General features: G+C 34.3%; 1 protein-coding gene across 6 annotated transcripts in view; it reads left to right on the top strand.

Annotated features, from left to right (window-relative positions):
* Positions 1-22,033, top strand: part of EPHA5 (EPH receptor A5) — a 322,354-nt gene that overhangs the window by 193,549 nt on the left and 106,772 nt on the right. For all 6 annotated transcript variants that reach the window (XM_045185762.3, XM_024577634.4, XM_024577652.4 and 3 more), the window contains one exon: positions 18,453-18,577. In XM_045185762.3, the coding sequence (XP_045041697.2) occupies positions 18,453-18,577 (125 nt within the window). The remainder of the gene's footprint in view (positions 1-18,452; positions 18,578-22,033) is intronic.

Below are 22,033 nucleotides of genomic sequence, written 5' to 3'. Positions count from 1 at the left end.
GTGTGTGTGTGTGTGTATAATTCCAAGAAGTGAAGAAACCTGATTCATTGGTTAAATTAACTGATTTGGGTGATTTGCATAGGGAAGGATAGGTTGAAAATTTGGGAGACTTTTGTAATAATCTAAGTCCAATGGACTGTTTTGAGGCATTGCAGTGATTATTCTTGGTGGGTTTCTGATCATTAAATGAATGGGTTTATAGTTAAATTAAGAGCATTTTGAATATAAGCTTCAACAAAAATTGGACTTGCTTATATTGCTCACTGTTATTTCCCCAGCCATTAAAATAGGGCCAGGCACATGGTAGCCTCTCTGCAAGTATTTAATTAAGGGTAAGAATAATCCAACTGTGCTGTTTTGTGAACAGATAAACACTGCTTTCAATTATTAAACCTAATTTCTGACACATTTTTTAAAAAATGATGCAGTATGAAGGCTTTGAGACTTGATTAGAAACCACAGGAGAGAAAAAGAAAATGGATGCTCACATCTTAACTCTGTAAATTCATGATGTGTTTTTTTAACATCAGAGATATTATGATTTAAGTATTACATCTGATATGGCATCAAGTCTCTGTGTCCTTGTAGGTTCGGTGAGAGAAATATAATCCCAGTTTGACAAATAAATATACAGAAGCACTGTGGGATTTTTTATTTGAGTACATTTTGTCAGAACATAAGCTTCATTCCAGATTCACTGTAGAATTTAACATGAAATCTAATTTTATGTTTGAAAACAACAGATTTGAAATCCTATGAATTACTTGGTAGTTAGTAAAATTGGTAATTTTGCTACTGTATCACAAATTCAGGTTATTCTTTAATTATCATGGATTTCAAAAAATGTATTCGTACTTGGTGCATTAAGTAAAATATAATCAATTTTATTTTAATATATAATAAAAATGAAGACTTCTATTACTATTTATGGATTCCTCAAATTTTAATGTATCTTTCTTAATAAAGCAAAGAAACATATGCCTGGCTAGTGTGCAAAGTCATGGGTTCAATTCCCAGTCAAGGCACCTACCCAGGTTGTGGGGTCCCAGTTGGGGTGCATAGGAGAAAGCAACCAATCCATGTTTCTCTCTCACATAGATCTCTCTCCCTCACCCCAGCCCTCTCTTCCTTCCTCTCTCTCTAAAAGCAATGGAAAAATATGTCCTTGGATGAATATTTTTTAAAAAAGAAAGAAATGTCTAACCTTAATGTTTGGTGACAAGCACCCTTAAGATCCACTTGAAAAGGTTTCTGTTAAGATCCACTTAACAGAACTTGTTAAGAAGAATGACCACTGAGTATGATAAGAAATAGGCTCTGATTGGCAGGAAGCCAGTTCTATGTGAGGACTTCATAAGCCCAGTAGGACAGTTCTATTTGCTTTTTTTCAAACAATACTGTGAGCTGAGATTCTGGAGAATTTTTGAAAAAAAACACTCCTTTGGAAAGAGGGCAAAGAGAAAATAAAATAATGTATAATAGTGGTAGTACTTAGTTTTTCCTATTAGAAAATACTGACTTTTATATTTTCATCATGTTTACATTTTTATGGAATACCCCTTTCACTATTTTTAGGCATTCATAGCAATTATCACATTCAAAAATTTCTGGCAGTGACAATGTAAAAAGAGATTTCTTTCCTTCCTTACTATATCATTGTGATAGAAATGCACAGATCAAAAGCCTAGTATCATTTGCTAGTGAAAGGATTAAAAGAAAAAAATAAGTACTAAATTAAGAGAAAAAGACAGTGTTTGGCATGAGGTAGCTGATCATAAGGCCTGCCAAGTCCCATTAGGTGAGAGTTAGTTATTGGTAGATAATCTCCTATCAAAATTGCCTAAGTTACATATGGTCATGGCAATTCTTATATCTTTATGGTCTCATGTTGATTTGACTGTTTAAAACATATGTGTTTTAAATATGTATTGTGCTGGTGAATCTAAGAATGTTTTATTGAATGTCACCCACATTCAGAAATGAAGAAAATAACAACTGAGTCTCAAATTAGTTAGCTTTTATTATACATGGAAGGCCTAATCATCTTGATCTATCAGAGTTTTTGGGCGACATCATCAATAGCTCCATTACCTTCTCTGGGAATGATTTGATCATTAGGAGATATTTAATGATTATCCTTGAGAGTAGTTGATCCAAAAACATAGAACCATTTCTCCAAAGTATTAAGTACTATCTAAAGGATATAAAATTTTCAGTTAAATTATTTATGTAGATGGTCCAAAGTTCCCAAATTCTATTACCTCAGAACAATTCTGTCTCAAAAGATGAAGCTACCCAAAAAGACATGCAATTAAAGCCTGAATTAAGCTAAAGCCTGAATCTCAGCTAAAAGAGCTTCGCCTACCTCATCAAACATAACTCAATCTTGGTAGTTACTCCATCATTAACTGTTATCTTAGTCCATTGAGGGTATTATAGTGCCTACCATGGAGTGAGGAAACATTTTTAATTTAACTCTAATGTTTTAGTAAATGCTTAGGACCCCAAAGTTGAAAGACAGTCAGTCATATTTAACATTTTATAGACTAGATCACTTTCATTAGTGCAATCATTAGTTCGACTGATGCTCAGGACACATTAGCAGAAGCTTTTCTCTTTCCTAGATCTGAGGTTTCCAACAACCATGAGAACTTTTCAGGGAACAGAGAGTGGGAAGTAGTAAAGCAGCCCACATCTGGAAATAATGCTTTGTTTATAAATCCTTAATTTATTGGAATTATTTCCAGGATCTGCCAATCTAATTGGATACATCGGCTTTCTCCTAATGGCCATGAGAATCAACATCTATGTCTGTAATATTTTTATTTCTTAGTTTCTTCTACACTGAAAATAATTGAAGATGAAAATGAGAATTTAAATGCTATTATGGCTATTTATTATGCCCTCAAGCATCTTTTTTCATGTAAATGCTGTAAATACTACCCTTGGCCCACATGCGTGGCGGAATAAATGCAACTGCTTCACTCTGTGCACAGAGACCTGCCACAGTGTTGCAAAGCATTCACTGGTCGCAACGATCTATCACACGGATCTTAAGTGCTCAGTGACAGTGAGTTGTATTTAATATGTGGCAATACAATATTCATGAACTTTCCCAGGGTGTATATTTAGTTTATAACCAAGTGTGTGTTAGGATTTGGACCAAGGGTTAGTTAGGATTTGCATATTGCACGTGAATTGCTCTTTCTTTTATGGCACTATTATATGTAATGTGGGTTGTTAGTGGTACATCCCTTTATCTATATATTCCACAATGTTTGCACAAGGAGGGCAATGGGGAACATATAGGAAACTATATTTCTTGTGTTGTCTCATATATTTTATTTAATCACTATGTCTTAACAAACCATTTTGTCTGACTGGAGTATTTTGTGGAACAATCTGGAAAAGTCAATATAAATTCTTCTTGAATAGAGTTATCTACATATTCTTTGAATAACCTTACAACAGATATTACACGTCATTTTGATTTCAGTATTACAATTTGTGAGTGAGATGGGTTGAAACATTATCTGAGGCAGCGATCTTGATTCAAAGGGGAATTTTCTGCTCATTCCATTGGAATATAAGACAGTTATTGGGAAGTTGCAGTATCACTGTAGCAGGTAAGTGATAAATACAATAGTGTTTTGAAAAGAGACAATTTTTTTTTTAATGTATGGTGATGTTCAGAGAGAGTCAGATAAATTTCCAGGGGAAAAAACAACATAAATTAATACAAGTGAGATATTAATATGTTAGCTATGTCTAAGTTTCCTCATTGAAAGTGTTTGGATATGTGTACCTTAAAAATAATTTAGCCTTGACTGATGTAGCTCAGTGGATTGAGCATGGGCCTGAGAACCAAAGGGTTGCTGGTTAGATTCCCAGTCAGGGCACATGCCTGAGTTGTGGGCCAAGTCCCCTGTAGGGGTCACATGAGAAGCAACCACACATTAAGGTTTCTCTCTCTCTCCTTCTCCTTCCCATCCCCTCTCTCTAAAAACAAATAAATACAATCTTTTAAAAATAATTCGATAGGTGTACTTAACAATTTCATAATAGAGATGTTATCATAAATGTGTTGATTTAATCTAATATTATGTGGGAAAGCAATGCCTACAAAGTGATTCAGATTACATACAACAAATAGACAATCAGAATATGTACACCTATGGATGACTGAACAATGAATGGCCCCACAAAAATGTCCACCTCCCAATCCCACCAATCTTTGGATATGCCATATGTGGCAATAAGGGCTTTATGAATGTAATTCATTAAGGATTTTATCCTGTATTATTCGCTTGGGCCCAATACAATTATAAGGGTCCCTATAAAAAAGGGAAGCAGTAGGAGAGTTTAGAGCTAGAGAAAAGATGTGACTATGGAACCAGAGACTAGAGTGGTCGCCCTGGAAGATGGAGGAGGGGCTGGAGCCAGGGAATGCCAAGAGTGCCTAGTAACTGGAAAGGGCAAGAATATAGATCTTCTTATGGAGCCTGCAGAGGAACTGCAGCCCTGTCAACACTTCGATTTCAGACGTTAGGTTGAGTGAAAGTGTGTCTAGGTATCCAAGTGAAGGGCATAAAGAATTATATTTCTATTATTTTGACCAACTCACTTTTATTACACTATATTGTAAAGAAAATATTAAAAATATTGGTATATAATTCAGACTTGGTTTCATCAAATAAAATTATAATAATTACACTGAGTCTTACAATATTGTGTTGCATATGTATGTATTTTTTCATTATGGAAACTTTCCTAAATTTTACCTATGTTATTTCTGGATTCTATTTTCCAGACTACGGGAAATGTTTATATTACTGAAGTCATTCTTAAAGTCCCTGAAATATAGAAAATGATGTTAGAAAATTCCATGCAGTGTTTTTAATGAACTAAGAAGAGTCTTAAATTTTATGTAATATATCATTATTTTGTTGTAGATTAGATACTTAATTATCTACTTATGATCCTTTGAAAAGAATGGGTAAAATTATATATATTAAATATCTCACATAAGTATTGGAACAGTAGATGAAATACTTGTTGAATCAAATGTACTGGTTTAAATTCTAACCCACTATTTATCAGATGTTAGTACTTAAATCATAGAGGTACTGAATGCATTTAAATATGTATTTATATATTATATATATATATATATATACTATACAGAAATGGGCAAAAGTAGGTTTGTATGTGAAATGCAGAGTTTTGTCTTGTATTATGATTTATTAATTATTTTTATTTGTATTTCACAAATAAATACAAATCCTGTGCTCAATACTGAGTCCTTTGCTCAATCCTGTGTATAACTATATGAATTTATTTAGTAATTTATTTTGTACCTACTTTCTCAAAAAATAAGATACAGTTGGCCCTGGGAAGTTCTAATAGCAGTAGTAGAAAGTAATAACTGATGAACTAATGACAAATGAATAAAGAAAATTGTTGAGTTCAATTAAAACAAAAACTCAACATAGCAACCTAGGGTTAATTAAGGTGATTCTCAAATAGAGTATATGAAATATTCTGACTTTTGCTTGTATTAATTAACTATATAAACACTTAATATAAAGAGGTGCAAGTAAATATACTTCCAGTATTTTTGAATGATTTTGTTGGGTCAAAAATTGCTGACTTTTTAAGTGTCCATTAGTAAATGAATGGATAAAAAAACTGTGGTACATTTACACAGTAGAACACTATGCAGCAGAAAGAAAGAAGGAGTTCCTACCCTTCACGACATTATGGATAGAACTGGAGAGATTATGCTAAGTGAAATAAGGCAGGTGGTGAAAAACAAATACCATATGATCTCATCTATAAATGGAACCTAATCAACAAAGTAAATAAGCAAGTAGAATATAACCAGAGACCTTGAAATAAAGAACAAACTGACAGTAACCAGGAGAGAGGGGGGAGAGGGATAATGGGGGAAAATATGGGAAGGGTCATCAAGGAATATGTATAAAGGACACATGCACAAAGTCAAATGGGGTAGGATCGAGGTGGGAGAAAGGGATGGATGAGGTGGCGGGGAGTAGAGGGAAAAAATGGAGACAACTGCACTTGAACAACAATAAAGAAATTGCTCTGATTTACTTTACTTCTATATCTCTGGTAACCTTCATCATTTGCAAACCATGATATTATAACAGTCAATGGTATATCACCATGTCTTTGAAAAGTGCATTAAAATTATACTTATTGCAATACATAGTAATTTTCACCTGCCTCAATTCCTGTTTGTATATACAAGAATTGGTTACTCATTTCATTTTTATTAATAATATAGAATCAATCTAATATTATAATGTCATGAAGACCCTTTTCAAGTTCATGTCCTGTTAATTTGAAATAAAAGCTCACACACAAGGAGAATGACATTGTCAGTTTTACCCATAGATATTGAGAATCCAAAATTCCATTACTTTTTTATTGATGATATTATATTTTCACTACTTGTTAAAAAATATTTTGTAGTGGTTTCCTGTTTCATCAGCTTCATGATTGATTGGATCATTTCTATTGGGCCCCTGCCATGTACTTGCTTTTTTCCCTAGCTCCAGAGCGTAAACTGACGATGAGACCGCTCACTGTACTCAAGACTTACGCAGTCTAGGGGGCAAGTAGGTAGGTTCTCAGAGGATTGGTCTAATTTTCCATATCTGTGATATCTAATATCCCCTCAATTTATTTTTAATATTTCCAGTTTTATAATCAGTTTCTAGGACACATGGAATTGTTGATTTTAACCTCCCGAGTCTCTGACATATGAGTTTTTCAGGAATATCAGGAAAGAAGAATGGGAGGATGGGAAGGGGAGAGGAGGATTTCTGATGCCACTCTTTCTCCCTCTGGGGGCTTCTTCAGTAACCTCATAATAGGGAGAGAAGTGGCTTCTTGAATTTTGGGGAAATGTCTATGCTGGGAATAATAAAGGAGAGATTTACATGAGTTGTACACATTTGTGCTGTGTTACTCCATGGCACAGACTTTGCATTTTTATTGTTCTAACGTCTTTCAAGTTATTATTTATTATTTATTTACAGAATAGATGTAATTAACAAAGTATCAAAGTTTGTGAAATATGTATTTTTAAGTATATGTATGTTAGAGGGTATTCCTAGCTATATCTATGATAACATTGACAAGAGCTTAAATATGCGTTTCTGAGCGGTAGTGAGGACAGAAGACTGACTTGCTTCCTGAACAAAGGGAATTGCTCAAAATCCATACGTCATCTTATCTATGGTCAAAGCGCATAGGCCACAGTGCTTCCCTACGTACACTGTTAGTGGTTGTGAAGATTGTGATTTATCTTGGGGCTTTATTTCCAGAAGGAAATTTTCAGGTTGCTTTAGTCCAGAAGTGTGTATATAGAGAGCTCTCACATATTTGAATGCGGTGTTTTAGGACTGTTATGGTAGACAAAATGGATGTGAACCACTGCTTTAAGAAGCACAACTCAGAATAGACATAATTATACATCATAGAATGGACACAGTAAACATGACAAGAAAGAATTGCCTAATTTTTATGAGAGATTGTTAATTACATTTTGTTTTCTGTAATCAGCTTTGGAAGACACTAAAGATAGTAAACAGAAATTAGGAGGTTAAGGTATGTAAATAAAACAATTGATAAACTGAGTAATCCTTAACATAATCTGATATACAAGTACTAATGCCAACCAAAAGAAAAAAAGGTTAATATGTAATAAAGAATACAAAGCATTTGTTTGAGTAACGGGTTGCAATCAAAGAGAGGCAGAATCAGGCAGGTATCAATATAAACTGCACCCTGGAGAGAACACAAAAAGACAGGGTTTCAAAAGGTAAAAAACACCAGATATAATTTCATGCAAATGAAGGATCCCAGGCTAGGTAACCAGTTCTTGGTTAGTTTCAATATGCAAATGAGGAACTTGAAAACTACGAGGAGAAGGTAAAGTCCATGTACAGGGGTATGTCCATACAGCAGTTTTTCAAGGGTGTTTATGACTCAGCCTTGAGCTGAGTTTAGCAACACGTTTAACAACTTAATAGCAGCACTGGGAAGTGAGGCACAAGATGTCCAAAGGCTCTACTTCCTTATTAGCCTCCTGAGTATATTTTAAGTGACTCTCTTACCAATGTTTACTCCATTTTCTCCATTATCAGTGCTGAGTGTAACATCTCTATGAAGGTTTCTTTTATTATTCTGTGGCCTAATGCTTGAGAGTACAAACACTGAAGCAAGGCTGCTTAGATCTCACAATTCCTGGTTGGCTGATCGCGCAAGTCACATCACTTCTCTGTGTTCCAGAGGGGATGGCAATATCCTCAATTCCTAGGTGTGTTAGAAGGATTGAGTGAGTTAATGCATATAAAGTGCTTAGACTATAAAGGGTCTGGCCCACCTGGTTTCCATGAATGCTATGTGCTATCAAGCAAGGTAATTATAACTCTTTTACCATCTATTCACTCAGGAATGTTTTTGTTCACTTTGTGTCGCCATCATTTATTAAACATTTTCAAAGTAAATTTTGACTTATTTCTGATAACTGAAATTTTACAAAATGCATTATATTGGGCATTTTACAGTCAGAATTTTGCATTTTTAAAATTATTTATTAATTTTTTTGATAAACATGAACACACACTACCACTCCAATGAATCACAAATATGGCCCTTATGCCATTTAAACTTCTCATAATAAGTGCATAGTGTTACATTTTGTTGTCTTTAAACATTTCTCTGTGTGATCACTCCGAGTAGAAAATGGCCTTGCATGCAACTGGAGTATTGTTTGAGATGCCCCACACTTGGAGAATATGTGATTTGATTCACTGAAATTAGTCCCACGGTAAGAGCTGAGGAATTCAATATCTGATAAAATTATTAACTTGGGACAAAATGCCATGTAAACTTTGAAAGGTTGACTAGCTGTCATTATTATTAATCATGCACTTCTCCTGTTATAGGCTGTCAGGTTGCTGCTATGCATTATACTATTTAAAATATTATGATAGGTTTTTTTTTTAATCAGCTGGTAATACTACTCAGGGCATCCTTGTTATTTTGTAGCCATAAAGTATATTTCATTGTTTCTACTGGCAAAACTTCAGTTTTTAAAGGAATCTTGGCAGATGTCCTCAAGAAGAATATATCTAGGGAAAGAAGATGTGATGACCTTGAACTTTTATGTTATAATGGAAATTTGGCCCTGTAAACAATCAATAGATAAATGATCATTTATCATGATTTATGTTGAATTAAATAGTAGTTCTTATTGCTAGTGTAGTTCTATAACAGTAAAGCTAATGGGAATTGAGAAAGGAAAAAATGGGTCGCTTATATATATAATGTGTGTAGTTTGCTTTTTAAATGTATGATCAGATTTATTTAGATTGTGAAATCTTGAAGCAATTAAGAATTGAACTAAAGTTCCCAACATTGTACTTTTGTTACTGTTAGTGACTTATTTTGTGTTTAACAAGACCTCCTATAATATATATTTATAAATGGAAATTCATTTTTACTTATAAAAAGGTTTTTTATAAGAAATATTAAAAAATGAGTGTTTGTTGACCTAATTACTGTTTATGCACCTATAAAACTAATTGCCATATCTTGTAATTGAGGTTTAATATTGACAAATATATTAAAAATTTTATATCGGTTTATAGTCACAAGAAGATAATGTAAATGAAGAATACTGTATTAATTATAGTTTTCTAACTGTGCCAGGTTATTTCCTATATATTTCCTCATTTTTAAAAAGGATAACTGTAGCAATTGTTTAAACTCTGTTTCTCATAAAAGGGATACTGTGGTTATTAAGATTACATAATTACTGACACTGACACCATTATGTTGACTAAAAATTCTATTATAGGGCAATAAGAAGGGGTAAATGGAAAACAATCTATGATACTTTACTTGGTGTGGGATTAATTTTGCTACTCAGAAAGTGGCAAGTTGTCACTTTTAAACATTGTTACATTTATATTTATTATATAATTTGTATAATTATTTTTAACACTGCTAACTATAAATACCATTGAAATAGTTCTCTTTTTTATTATTTCTTTTTTTCTAACTAACATTATTGCGAATATGACTTTGAAATTATATTTGAAGCATCTGTATGGTTTAATGCTGTTAAGTGTAATCACATCAAAAACTACTTCTTTGCAATTAAGTTGCTTTTATTTCCTACTGAAAATAATTAATTTTGTTTAGTGATTTTAAGTCTTTGGAAAACAAACTACTTCATGGGACATTCCGGTTCACAGGTGTTATAAAAGACTCTAGATCTGCTGACATTTAAAGCCAGGTTTTTGTGAAATGGTCATTTTGAAACTTCACCGAGATCAAATATCAAAAGATCCAGTTGCAGGCTCTTAAGATGGAATGATTGCAGGTTTTGTCCGAATGAGCAGATTGAATTTTTTTTTTTTTTTTGAGAAAGCAACGTCTAAAACACCCGCTTTCTCGAGAAGAGACCATGAATACTGTTGTGTTCAAATGCACTGTAGCTGTTTTTCTTGGTCCAGTGGTATCAAATGACAACATAGTAATAAGTATATATTAAGTATAGCATACACACATACTACATGTAATATGAAATATATGATATAATATTTAGTGGTTATGTATATATTTTTAAAGATATGCCCTATTTATTTTGTTTTAACAAATTCAAAGATATTTATAATTTAATTCAACAACTGCATTTCTCACTTACTTAGGGAAATCTAGTTACTCCTTTACTTTCAAATGATAGATATGCACCCCAACAGAATATAACAAAGTAATGTAATTTCATCATGGCTCATTTCACTAATGTAGCCATGATGACACACTTAACACAATATATACCTATATCAATACTTGTATCTAAGGACTAAGCAGGCAATAGTGAAGAAAACACATTTTCCAATTTTTTTCCAAATATATTTTATCTATTCATTTTTAGAGAGAGGGGAAGGGGGGGAGAAAGAGAGGGAGGGAAACATCAATCTGTGCTTGTTTCTCACGCGCCTGCACTGGGAACCTGGCCCACAACCCAGGCATGTACACTGACTGGGAATCGAACTGGTGACCCTTTGGTTCTCAGGCTGGCACTCAATCCACTGAGCCACACCAGCCAGGGTTAATTTTCCTAATTTTATGGAGATTATAGTTTCATTGGACTAAACCATAGTATGTGTAAATGAACAAACAAATCTGTTTACCAACAAAAGAAATATTGAAGGAATGAGAAAATAGCAACTATAAGAAGAAACAATGCCCAAAAGAAGAAAGGCAGACATAGTAAGAGAGATTATGATAGCAGTCAATAAAATGAGCCACAGGTTCCTAAAACATCAACAATGACCCAGTTTCTAGCCTCAGGTTGTTAAATTTATGTATTTTGTTAAAAGAACTAATCCCAAGTTAGTTTGCTTTCAATATTCCCCCACATTTGCTGGTACAGTGAATCAACTGGAGTCTTTATTAAAAACAGAATCCTTGGCCCCAATCTGGCCTTGTGAGTGAGTATTTCCTGGAGAATCCTAAAGTCCCTACTATTTCTGGCCCAGATTCACCTGGATAGCAAGAAGCACCTAAATGAGATAAATCGTGCACGGTGGAGATAAGTGGTGGCTTAGGGCTGGCAGGTATCGACAGTCTACTTGGCCAGTTTTGACCTATGGAATCAAATTTAAGATACATCTATGTTTAAAACTTGTATGTAAATAAATTTCAATGCATTATTCACATGGAGGGACTTTTGCAGAGAAGTAAAAGAAGTGCTATCTGAGGAAGATTTCACACATTCATAGAATTTTACAGGCTGAAAGGATTTCAATATTGTCTTATATTTCTCAAAGCTTTCAGACTCAAAATATAGGTAGAGAAGTCAAATAAATGGACATACTATTTTTTTGTTTTTTTAAATACAAGTATCCAATAATTGATACTATTAACAATTTATTTTTGCCAACCAAAATAGCATTGGGTACAGAGACTGACGAGTGGTCTTTTCTTATTCTCTGTAACAGTTCGGTTTTATGCTTCCATCAGGCCCACTCCCTTTAAAGAGTGAAGCAGATATTACTCTACACTAAGTGATCTATGGATCATTTAATTAACACAAGTTCAACATTTTTTGCTCATTAAAAATGTTATGGTTAGCAAGGATGTTTACCTATAATTATTAAGGTAGACTTATAAAATCCACTGGATATAAAAAATAAGAACATCTTATCTGTATAGGTGCTTTGCCTTTTGATCTTATCCAGCATTTAGAGCAGTGCCAAGTTTAGAAAAAAGGCAAATAAATTTGATTGATTTTGGTTGAAAGGATTAAGGAGTTATGGAGAATCCATTAGAAAAATCTTAAAACAATTGTCAAGTATTTTCCAGTTACATTGCTATTAAAACAGTATTTATTCAGCATTCGCTCTGTACCTGATGTTGTACATACCAAATCAGATTTCAACCTTACAAAACTATGACATTTGTATTATTGTTTTTATTTTGCAGATAGAAAGTACATTCATATGTAAATAATTTAAACCATATCACACACAGCTAGAAAACAGCCTTCTGCCAAAGGATTTGGAGCCAATTCTGCTTGATTTCAGAGCTACCTGTGCTCTGGCACTCTTTCCATCTGGTGACATTGCCTTCGACTAGGTTTCTGTATTTGAAAAGTTAGGAAGACATGCTGTATTTTATGTAATGGATAACAGGATGTTGAATGTCATTGCTTGTGCCAATGAGATGTTAGAGATGTCTACATTATTCTATCACTGTCAATAAGCCAAAGAGCCCTGGCTGGTGTGTCTCAGTGGATTGAGGGCTCGCCTGCAAACCAAAGGGTCACTGATTCAATTGCCAGTACAGGCACATGCCTGGGTTGTGGGCCAGGTCCCCAGCAGGGGGCATGAGAGAGGCAACCACACATTGATGTTTCTCTCCCTCTCTTTCTCCCTCCCTTCCCCTGTGTTCAAAAATAAATAAGTACAATCTAAAAAAAAAAAAAGCCAGTGATAGAGCTTAGCAATTCTTTAATCACTAGACATATATAGTAGAACTGAAGTAAATGGTTGATGGATGGAGGGAGCCACAGTTGGGAAGGGAGGTTACAGATAAGTAAGCTGAAGAAGCTAGAATGGTCTGTGTGATAACTAATCAGAGCAGGTGACATCAGTACCTACTCATGTTTAACTTAATATACATATATTTTTATATATTTAGAGTTATATATAGGAATGTTTAATATACGCATAAGTTAATATAGATGTATTTATTTTCTGTCTGTGTCAGCTGAGAGAGCCAAGAAGCAATGGCACTCCAGAAGCAAGGAACATGCCTGTCATCCAGGTGTTGGTTTCCAACAGCATTTTCCAATGAAAGAAACTGGTGCTACTAGGAAAAATAATTGCCTTTAAGACTGAGCCAGTAAATAAGCAAGATGAATGTGGAGAAGCTGGTGTTACAGTGCCAGGAAGTATGAGAGTGATATCTGAAACAGACAAACACGATTATGGGGATATGTTAAAGAGATTTAAGAGTCAACTGAAAGAGTATTCAATGACCAAGGTCAATAGTTTGACCAACAAAACAAATTACTAGATTAGAAACCAAATTGTAAAAATATCCATGTATCCATACTGATATAAATAAATTAATAAATAAATAAGTAAGTAAATACGAGAATATAGACACATCTCTTGTGTAGAAGAATTCCAAGTAATTTATCCAGACACTCCTGCCTCACGGAGGTAAAGCATGATTCTCTGACCCTTAAGTGTGGCAACATATAGTGACTTCCTTCCAAAGAGCACAGCAGAGACAACTGGAGAAAAGAACAACTTCACAGTGGAGAAAAACAGATCGAAGTGATTGTAGATGATCCATGTTAAAGTGACAGTGATTAGTTACGTTGACAGTGTGTATCCTTGGTCTGATGTCGTGAAAACACACTTCACCTCTGTAGTTTTCTCCTCAAAACTATGACTAAACTAAGTTTAGTCATGAGAAAAACATCAAATCAATCCCAATGGAGAGATAGTCTACAAAATGCCTGACCAGTATGCTTGGAAACTGTCGAAGTCATCAAATTGAGCCAAGTTTGAGAAACTAATACAGCTAAAAGGTGCCTAAGGAGACTTGATGACTAAATGCAGTATGGTATGCGGCATGGGGTCCTGGGGCAGAAAAAGAATAATAAGTAAAAACTAAGGAATTTTAAATAAAGTATGGACTGAAGATGATAATGTATCGTATCGATTCGTTGAAGGTAACGGGTATGCCGCACAGTTGTAAGATGTTCCATTTGAGGACATCTAGGTATGGGGTATATGGGAGCTATCGCCACCATCTTTGTAATCTTTCTGAAAATATAACACTATTTTAAATTTTAAGTTTAAAAAACATCAAAGAGACAAACTAATTCGTCTACAATGGGAACTGTTGCTAGCCCAAAGGATGGTTATTTTGATTATTATACTGGTACTCAAAGGTCGGTCAGCTGCAGTAGAAAAGCTACAATACAGATACAGTTAAGAATGTTTCCACATATACAAAGGGTAAAGCTCAAAAGTTAAGTAAGTTATTTTGTTTTATTCACAACTTGATTCCTTTAGTATTTTTTGTTCTTCTTACACTAGGAAAGTTAACAGTTTTATTTCATAAGCCGAAATGTTCTATGCCATCATTCTCATTTTGTTCCAGGCTTACTTAATAAAAGTTTCAGTGGGTGAAGAATGAGCAAAATGAATATGATACATTAAACATGCTCTTGAGATTGAGGAATCTGGCTGCAGTTATGTTAATGCATTCGATGCTGTAAAGCACTGCGCAGTAGCGGAGGAGTGCTGCCACTCACAATTTGTGCGTCATCATTATGTCCCCAAGAGCTGTCAGTGTCCCCACTCTGAGCAGCTTTTACTCAAATGATGCAGAGATGGTCTCGCCAGAGAGGACATTATTCCTAAACTACTCTGAGCTGAGAAGTGGTCTTCTCTCCCGATTCTGAACCATTTTTAAAGAGCACTCTGTATTCAACCTCTGAGAAAACCAAGTTTGGCAAACAATCGTGTTATTAAATCAAGCAGTCTTTGATAGCTACATAATTTGTATTTAACTTTGATGGATGTAAGTAAATAACAAAGTATTCCACTTCAGGCTGGTTAAGTGTGTGTTGATTCTTATTTGACAGCTTCACTCTAAAAGGATTGATTATTTTATTAAATAATTGATTGTTTTAAAATAAGCACAAATCCCCAACTAATAAAGTCCTAATATATGAAACTAAGATGAGACAAACTCAGTTTTGAATGATTCATGATGATGAATGCGTTTCCCATTGTTAATTCATGTATTTCACAAATATTTATTAAATTTCTGTATGCAAAATAATTTTCTGGTTCTGGAAATATAGCAATGAATGAAACCAAATTAGTTTTTGCCTTCCTAGAGCATGCAGGTGAAATGCAACTTATACATAGAAATTTGGCAACACCATCAAGTATTAGGTGAAAACTAAAAGTTGTCTAAGAACTACATACAGTCAAAAAGAGAATATTGTAAAGTAGTAAAGTGAGTGAAGAAAGTTCAAGTCTTTGCATATTTACTAAGTGATGCAATAAATGTATAATAATAATTGGAAAGTCAGTGTAATTCATGATTCAAGACAATTTATAAAGCTAATAAATAATGATCAAAGCGCACTAAAACAAATCCACTGTCTTCTGTAAGCCTCTATTACTGTTTCTACTTAAGTAAATTTTCTACTTTGCTACAAACACTTTGATGAACTACAGGGTTCCATGTCTTACCTTTTCTTCTTTCTTGTCTTCTGGATGTTTTTTCCATGGTGCAGAGTATGGCATGACTTGTCCTCACTAGGGAATCAACAGGGACTTTAAGTCTATGCCACAGTGTGACTGGGGGAAATGCTGATTTATTACAACTTCCATGGGAGTAAAGAAACTGAAATTTCAAAACTGCTTGTAGCCCTGGCTGGTGTGGCTCAGTGGACTGAGTGCCGGCTTGCAAGCCAAAGTTTCACCGGTTTGATTCCCAGTCAGGACACATGCCTGGGTTGCTGGCTGGGTCCCCAGTAGGGGGCGCACAAGCGGCAACCTCACGGTGATCTTTCCCTGTCTTTCTCCCTTCCTTCCCCTCTCTAAAAATAAATAAGTAAAATATTTTCAAAAAAGAAACTACTTGTGGATTGGGCTTTGTATGTCCACTATGTGTTACAATATTTCAGAATTTTTTTGTGGAATTGGACATATTTAAAAAAACAAAAACTGAAAAAATGCATCATTTGAACCTGAATATCACAAAGGTCTGTGATTAAGAGAATAAAAGTACACATTAAAATACCAAAGTCATCATCACCCTATTATGGGTATATAAAACATGAAAGTTAACTAATTTTTCTCTCTTAGAGATTATATCTTTTTATTTTAATTTTATTAAAAGACATTCTTCACCCTTCAATTCATAGTTGTTTGTTGACAATAATTTAAAAAATTTTTTTGTGTATTCCTTTCCTTTTTTTAAACATCAATCACTCATTCCATGTGTCCTTACTGGACGCTTCTCTGTCCCAAGTGCTGCTCTAAATCTCGGGAGTCAGCAGTGAATGAAATAAACATATTCCTGCCTTCACAAAAATTCCACTCCACTCGAGAGGGCTGAAAAAGGCAAATTATAATTAAGATATGCATATTACATGGTGTGAGTGCAAGAGCTGAGGAGAAAAATAAAACACTGAAGGAGCAGAGGGCATGGTGAGCTGAGAAGGGATGAGGTGGGTTAGTTACTCAAGTTGTAAAGTGGACACGTAAAGTCTCAGTGAGAAACCCAGAGGAAAGGGAGAGAGCTCTCGAGAAGCACCTCTGAGTGAGGGATATCGAGTGCAATGGTCCTTAGGAGTATCTGAAGTGCCTGAGAATGGAAAGCCTGGGCAGGGCTGCTGAGGAACCGCAGCAGAGGGTGAGGTGAGAGAAGATGCATGTGTTGATCCTTATTTGAAATTCTGGGTTTGTGTTTTAGTTTGGTTAATTATATATACATACATACACAAACACACATATATATGGGTATATATATTTTATATAAATGTAAATGTTGAATATATGTATGTAATTTAATTTTACCAGATGTCTGATACTATTTATAATGTTCTGACATAGATGGGGCTATGACTCTTGTTATATACTGCATATTATGGCTGACATCTGTAACATCATATACATTTATGTATATGTATTACATACATACATATTATAGCTAATACATATTGTATCACATACACACATCATTAGTCCATGATAGTATTTCCTATGTCTGTCATAGAAGCTAAACACTGCAAAAATAAAGGTAATCTACATCAGAAAAATATTAGTCAACACTTCTTTTTTTAACATATTTATTTTTAGACAGAGTGGGAGGAAGGGAGAAAGAGAGGGAGAGAAACATCAATGTGAGGTTGCTTCTCATGTGCCCTCTACTGGGGATCTGGCCCACAACCCAGACATGTACCCTGACTGGGAATCGAACCAGCATCCCTTTGGTTCACAGGCTGGCACTCAACTCACTGAGCCATACCAGCCAGGGCATTAGTCAATACTCCTTTATGATGTCACACCCAGTGTCCATATAGGTCTCAGCAAACTGATGAAAATGGATGTTGAATCAAATATCCATGTGTTTGGAAATTGAAAATATCCAGACATATGTGAAATAGCATATATTTTTTTCTATTTTCATCATAAATGTAGTCATTTAGTAGACATTGGCAAATAACAACAGACACCATATTTGTTACTTCTCATGAATTATTTGTGGGAAATGGAAACAATGGAAAATGTTTATTTGTTACATTTTCAAGATATACTAAATATTTTATAATGTACTTTGAAGTAAAGCACACACTATATTTAATATGTGATATTAATAATAATTATAGGAACCACATGATATCAAAAATAATTATTGATAAGAGAACCTTAAAGATGTAAAAATGTAGTAATATAGATAATTATGTATCTATTAGCATAATGGCATGTATTATACAGAGTCCATAGATTTTAAAAACAGAAGATAAAACAGGTCATCCAAAACATCATTATTCTTTAAGAAAATGTAAAATAATTCATTTTTGTTTATAAACTTTATAGAAAAATGCAGACTTAAGATTCTATGTAATTACAGTTTTATTATGGAAAATTCTCAGGATAGTTAGTTGATTTATATTTGTAAAACATTTTACAATTTATAAATCTTTTATTATACAGAGAAAGTAAAGTTGTTTCCAGGTTAAAAGAAAATTTAATTATTTTTTATTTTTATTATAGTACATTCCAAGAATGCCAATATATGTTATACACAGTTGTAATTTCAGGGCTCTCTTAATCATGTGACTCTTTATTTATACTATTTTGCAGCCCCCTCTCCAGTCACCAATGTGAAAAAAGGGAAGATTGCAAAGAACAGCATCTCTTTGTCTTGGCAAGAGCCAGATCGCCCCAATGGAATCATCCTGGAGTACGAAATCAAATATTTTGAAAAGGTGGGACTAATACAATAAAGGATGTCCTTTCTCCTATTTTTTCTGCATTTTAGCAACTGCAATTATCCAATTTGTAGAAAAACATGTTGCAATTTTATGTGCAAATCAATGGCAATTGATTCTGCAGTCATGATTATGGAGGCTAAGAGTGTACAGGAAGCACTCTATTTCTGTTCTTCAGCTGCCAAATAGTTTATGCTGCCTGGATACTGCCGTGTAGTCTAACGTCACCTTAACTGGGTTCCACACCATTAAGAGATGAAGTCATAGGACCTTTCAAAGTGTCACAAACCCTCAAGTTGTTGACCTTCATTAGTAACTGAGGTGCAGGACACAAAGAAGCAGGCATAGCGTCCAGTGACCCTGCATAATACCTATACTATGAGGGACATATGAGCAGATAAGATGTGTATGTCATGTGTAACTTTAAAAAACCCATTACAAAGTCTAACACTGTAGCATAAAATTTATTTTAACATTTAGGGCTTCGAAACTGGGAACATGTGCCTCATGTTCCCTCTGTTTTTTCAATGTCTTCGTCTTCCCTGAGTTGCCTCTTAGGTCCACTCTTACATGTTTTGTTATAATAGTATTTGAGGTCTGAAGGAAGTAATCATCCCTCTTTTTCTTTTCTGGATTCACAATCAAGCAAGCTATTAATAAAGGGATAGTACAAATGGAAACTAAAGATGAATCTATAATTTCTAAAGCTGGATACAAGTATTTGACTGAGATACGTAGCCACCCTGACTTTTCAACTTCCAGCCCCATTTTGCTGTGGGGTTTGTAGTCTGAATCTGAATGGCATACACCACTTAGAGCAACCTCAGTTCTAATGGAAGAGACTGAGAGGTGAGTGTCCCAAACAGCCTCTAATTGGACACTACTCGGAGAGTGTGTCCTATGGAAGTAGGAAGGGGAATGATTGTAGATACAGCGCAGAGAATAAGATCCAAAGAGGGAAGCCACACGTAGTAAACTGTCTCTTTCAGACTCACAGGTATCACTCTTTCTCTCTTAAGGAAGAGTGAAGAGGGTAAGAGGAAGTCCAGAAACTTACTCTGCAATACTTAGGAAATTGTCCAAGCTAGTACATTAGAAAAGAGAAGGGATATACATGATTCTTGTTATACCAATGCAAAAATATCATTAAAAATGCTGATTTCAGCCCTGGCTGGTGTGGCTCAGTGGATTGAGTGCTGGTCTGGGAATCAAAGGGTCACCAGTTCAATTCCCAGTCAGGGCACATGCCTGGGTTGTGGGCCAGGCACCTGGTAGGGGGTGCTCTGGAGGAAACCACACACTGATATATCTCTTCCTCTTTTTGCCTTCCCTTCCCTTCTCTCTAAAAATAAATAAATAAAATATTTAAAAATACTGATTTCTTATTAATGAAAATTAATTAAAAACCCAACACGTTATACACACACACACAAGAGTGGAAGTATATTGAAATATTTAAATAATTCATCACATTATAGAATATATATTTTCTTCCTTCCTTCCTTTCTTTCTTCCTTCCTTCTTTGACAATTCCCTGTGTAAAGGTACACCAGAGTACAAAACAGTAGGGTGTGAGGAGAGGGGAGAGCAGGGCTATTTAAATATTCTTTCTAGGTCTTATATATCTATACAATATTCATATAGTGCTCTTATAAATAAATGCATAAGCAAAACATTATTACTTTTGAAATTGCTGTTCTAGGAATGACAATGGTAGCATTACATGTCACTATTGGATCATTAGGGAACATAATGAAGACAGGTATAAGATATTTTGCAAAAAATATCTTATCAAATACATTAGTCACCAACAATTCTCTAAGATAATACATCTGAGAAAAAACAATCTTGGGGTATGGTTTATAGAGTTTATTATAAAAAACACATAACTTAAATCAAATAAAATATTGTCATATTAATATCCCTTACCAGTTCCTGTTTACCCAAACTGAAGTGCGAATCCTCCAGGTCCACAATTTAAACACATGTTATATCCAAACATAATTTGTTAACTTAAAGATTATATTCCTTATTAAAGTTTTATAAACTTTACTACTGTATACTAATGCAAAGCCAGATAACTATATATATACATGTACATATATATGAACATAGACTGAATTTTTGTAAATATTGTCTCCAAATTTATAATTAAATTTGATTAAAATATTGAAATGCATAATAACATCTAAAAATACCTACACAACAAAAACTATACATTTGTGATTTTTGTGCCTTAAAACATCATATTCATTATCATACTGTTCTGTAGGTCAGAAGACCAGCATACCTCTTATTGGTTTAAAGTCAGGGTGTCAGCCAGTCTGCATTCCTTTCTGAAGACTCAAGGGAGAATCCTGTTTACTTGCCTTTTCCAACTCCAGAGGCCACCTGGTTTTCCTTTTTGTCTTTAAGGAAATTATCCCATTTTCCTTCTTATGAGAAAACTTTGATTGTTTTACTATTACTCCATAGATATATACACTATATATATATATATATATATATATATATATATATATATATATATAATATGGAAGCAGAGACTTATCTTTTTATAATGTTTTAAGCTATTAAAGAGTTACTCAACAAGTGGTAGAACAGAGTTCTTTTCTATTAATATGCCATCTAATAAATGTTATTCATGTTATGAAATTTTATTTATAGTTCAATTTATTTTAGAATCATAATTGATTTCAATAATATTTGGGTTTATATTTAATATTTTATATATAATGCTGTATTAATATATCTTATTGTCTGTATAACTCAAAGTAAGAATAATAATTTGGGGAAAAATGAGTTCTACACATATTCCCAATAAATAAGTAATAAGTTGCCTACTTACATGAAATAGTCAGAGTAAACTTTTATATAATATTATTTGGGGAAGTTATTAACTTTTTAGGTGAATATTTTTCATTTTATACTTAAGCTATTAAATCCCAGACCTTTTTGCCAAGCTAAATTATTGAACATTCCAATAAAATGCATGTAAAGTTTTGTTTTGTTTTGGTTTTGTTTAACACTTTCCAAAGAAAAAAGAAGGATAATGAGCTCTAATTCCACGTATTAAGAAGGGGTCCTGACAGGTTTCCAGAGTTCTTTTTGAACCTTCAGAATGACACCACCACTTTACTGGATGGCTCTGGGCCAGACACAGGTGGCAGAGCTTTCCAGGGCTCAGGCATTTGCCAGCTGGCATTTCTGCCTGCAATTGCCCTGCTCTAATAGAGGTCATTGGGCCTCTCTGCTCCTGCATGGTGATGGGCCCATTGCCATCTCTTAATTAAAGGCAGAGGCTAAGGGAAGCTGCCCCTTGGCAGGGTGTTAGCCAGCTGGCTTCTGCTGTGGCCCTCCCCTCCCTGCATGTGAACAGTGTTTGCTAAGGAGCTGGGGAAATGTAGCTCATTTGCTCAGTGAGGGGGAGCAAGAAGGCAGCAAAAGCCACTT

This window comes from Desmodus rotundus, chromosome 4 (assembly GCF_022682495.2).
Source record: "Desmodus rotundus isolate HL8 chromosome 4, HLdesRot8A.1, whole genome shotgun sequence".
Lineage (NCBI taxonomy): Eukaryota > Metazoa > Chordata > Mammalia > Chiroptera > Phyllostomidae > Desmodus > Desmodus rotundus.
This window is presented reverse-complemented; position numbering and strand designations above follow the sequence as displayed.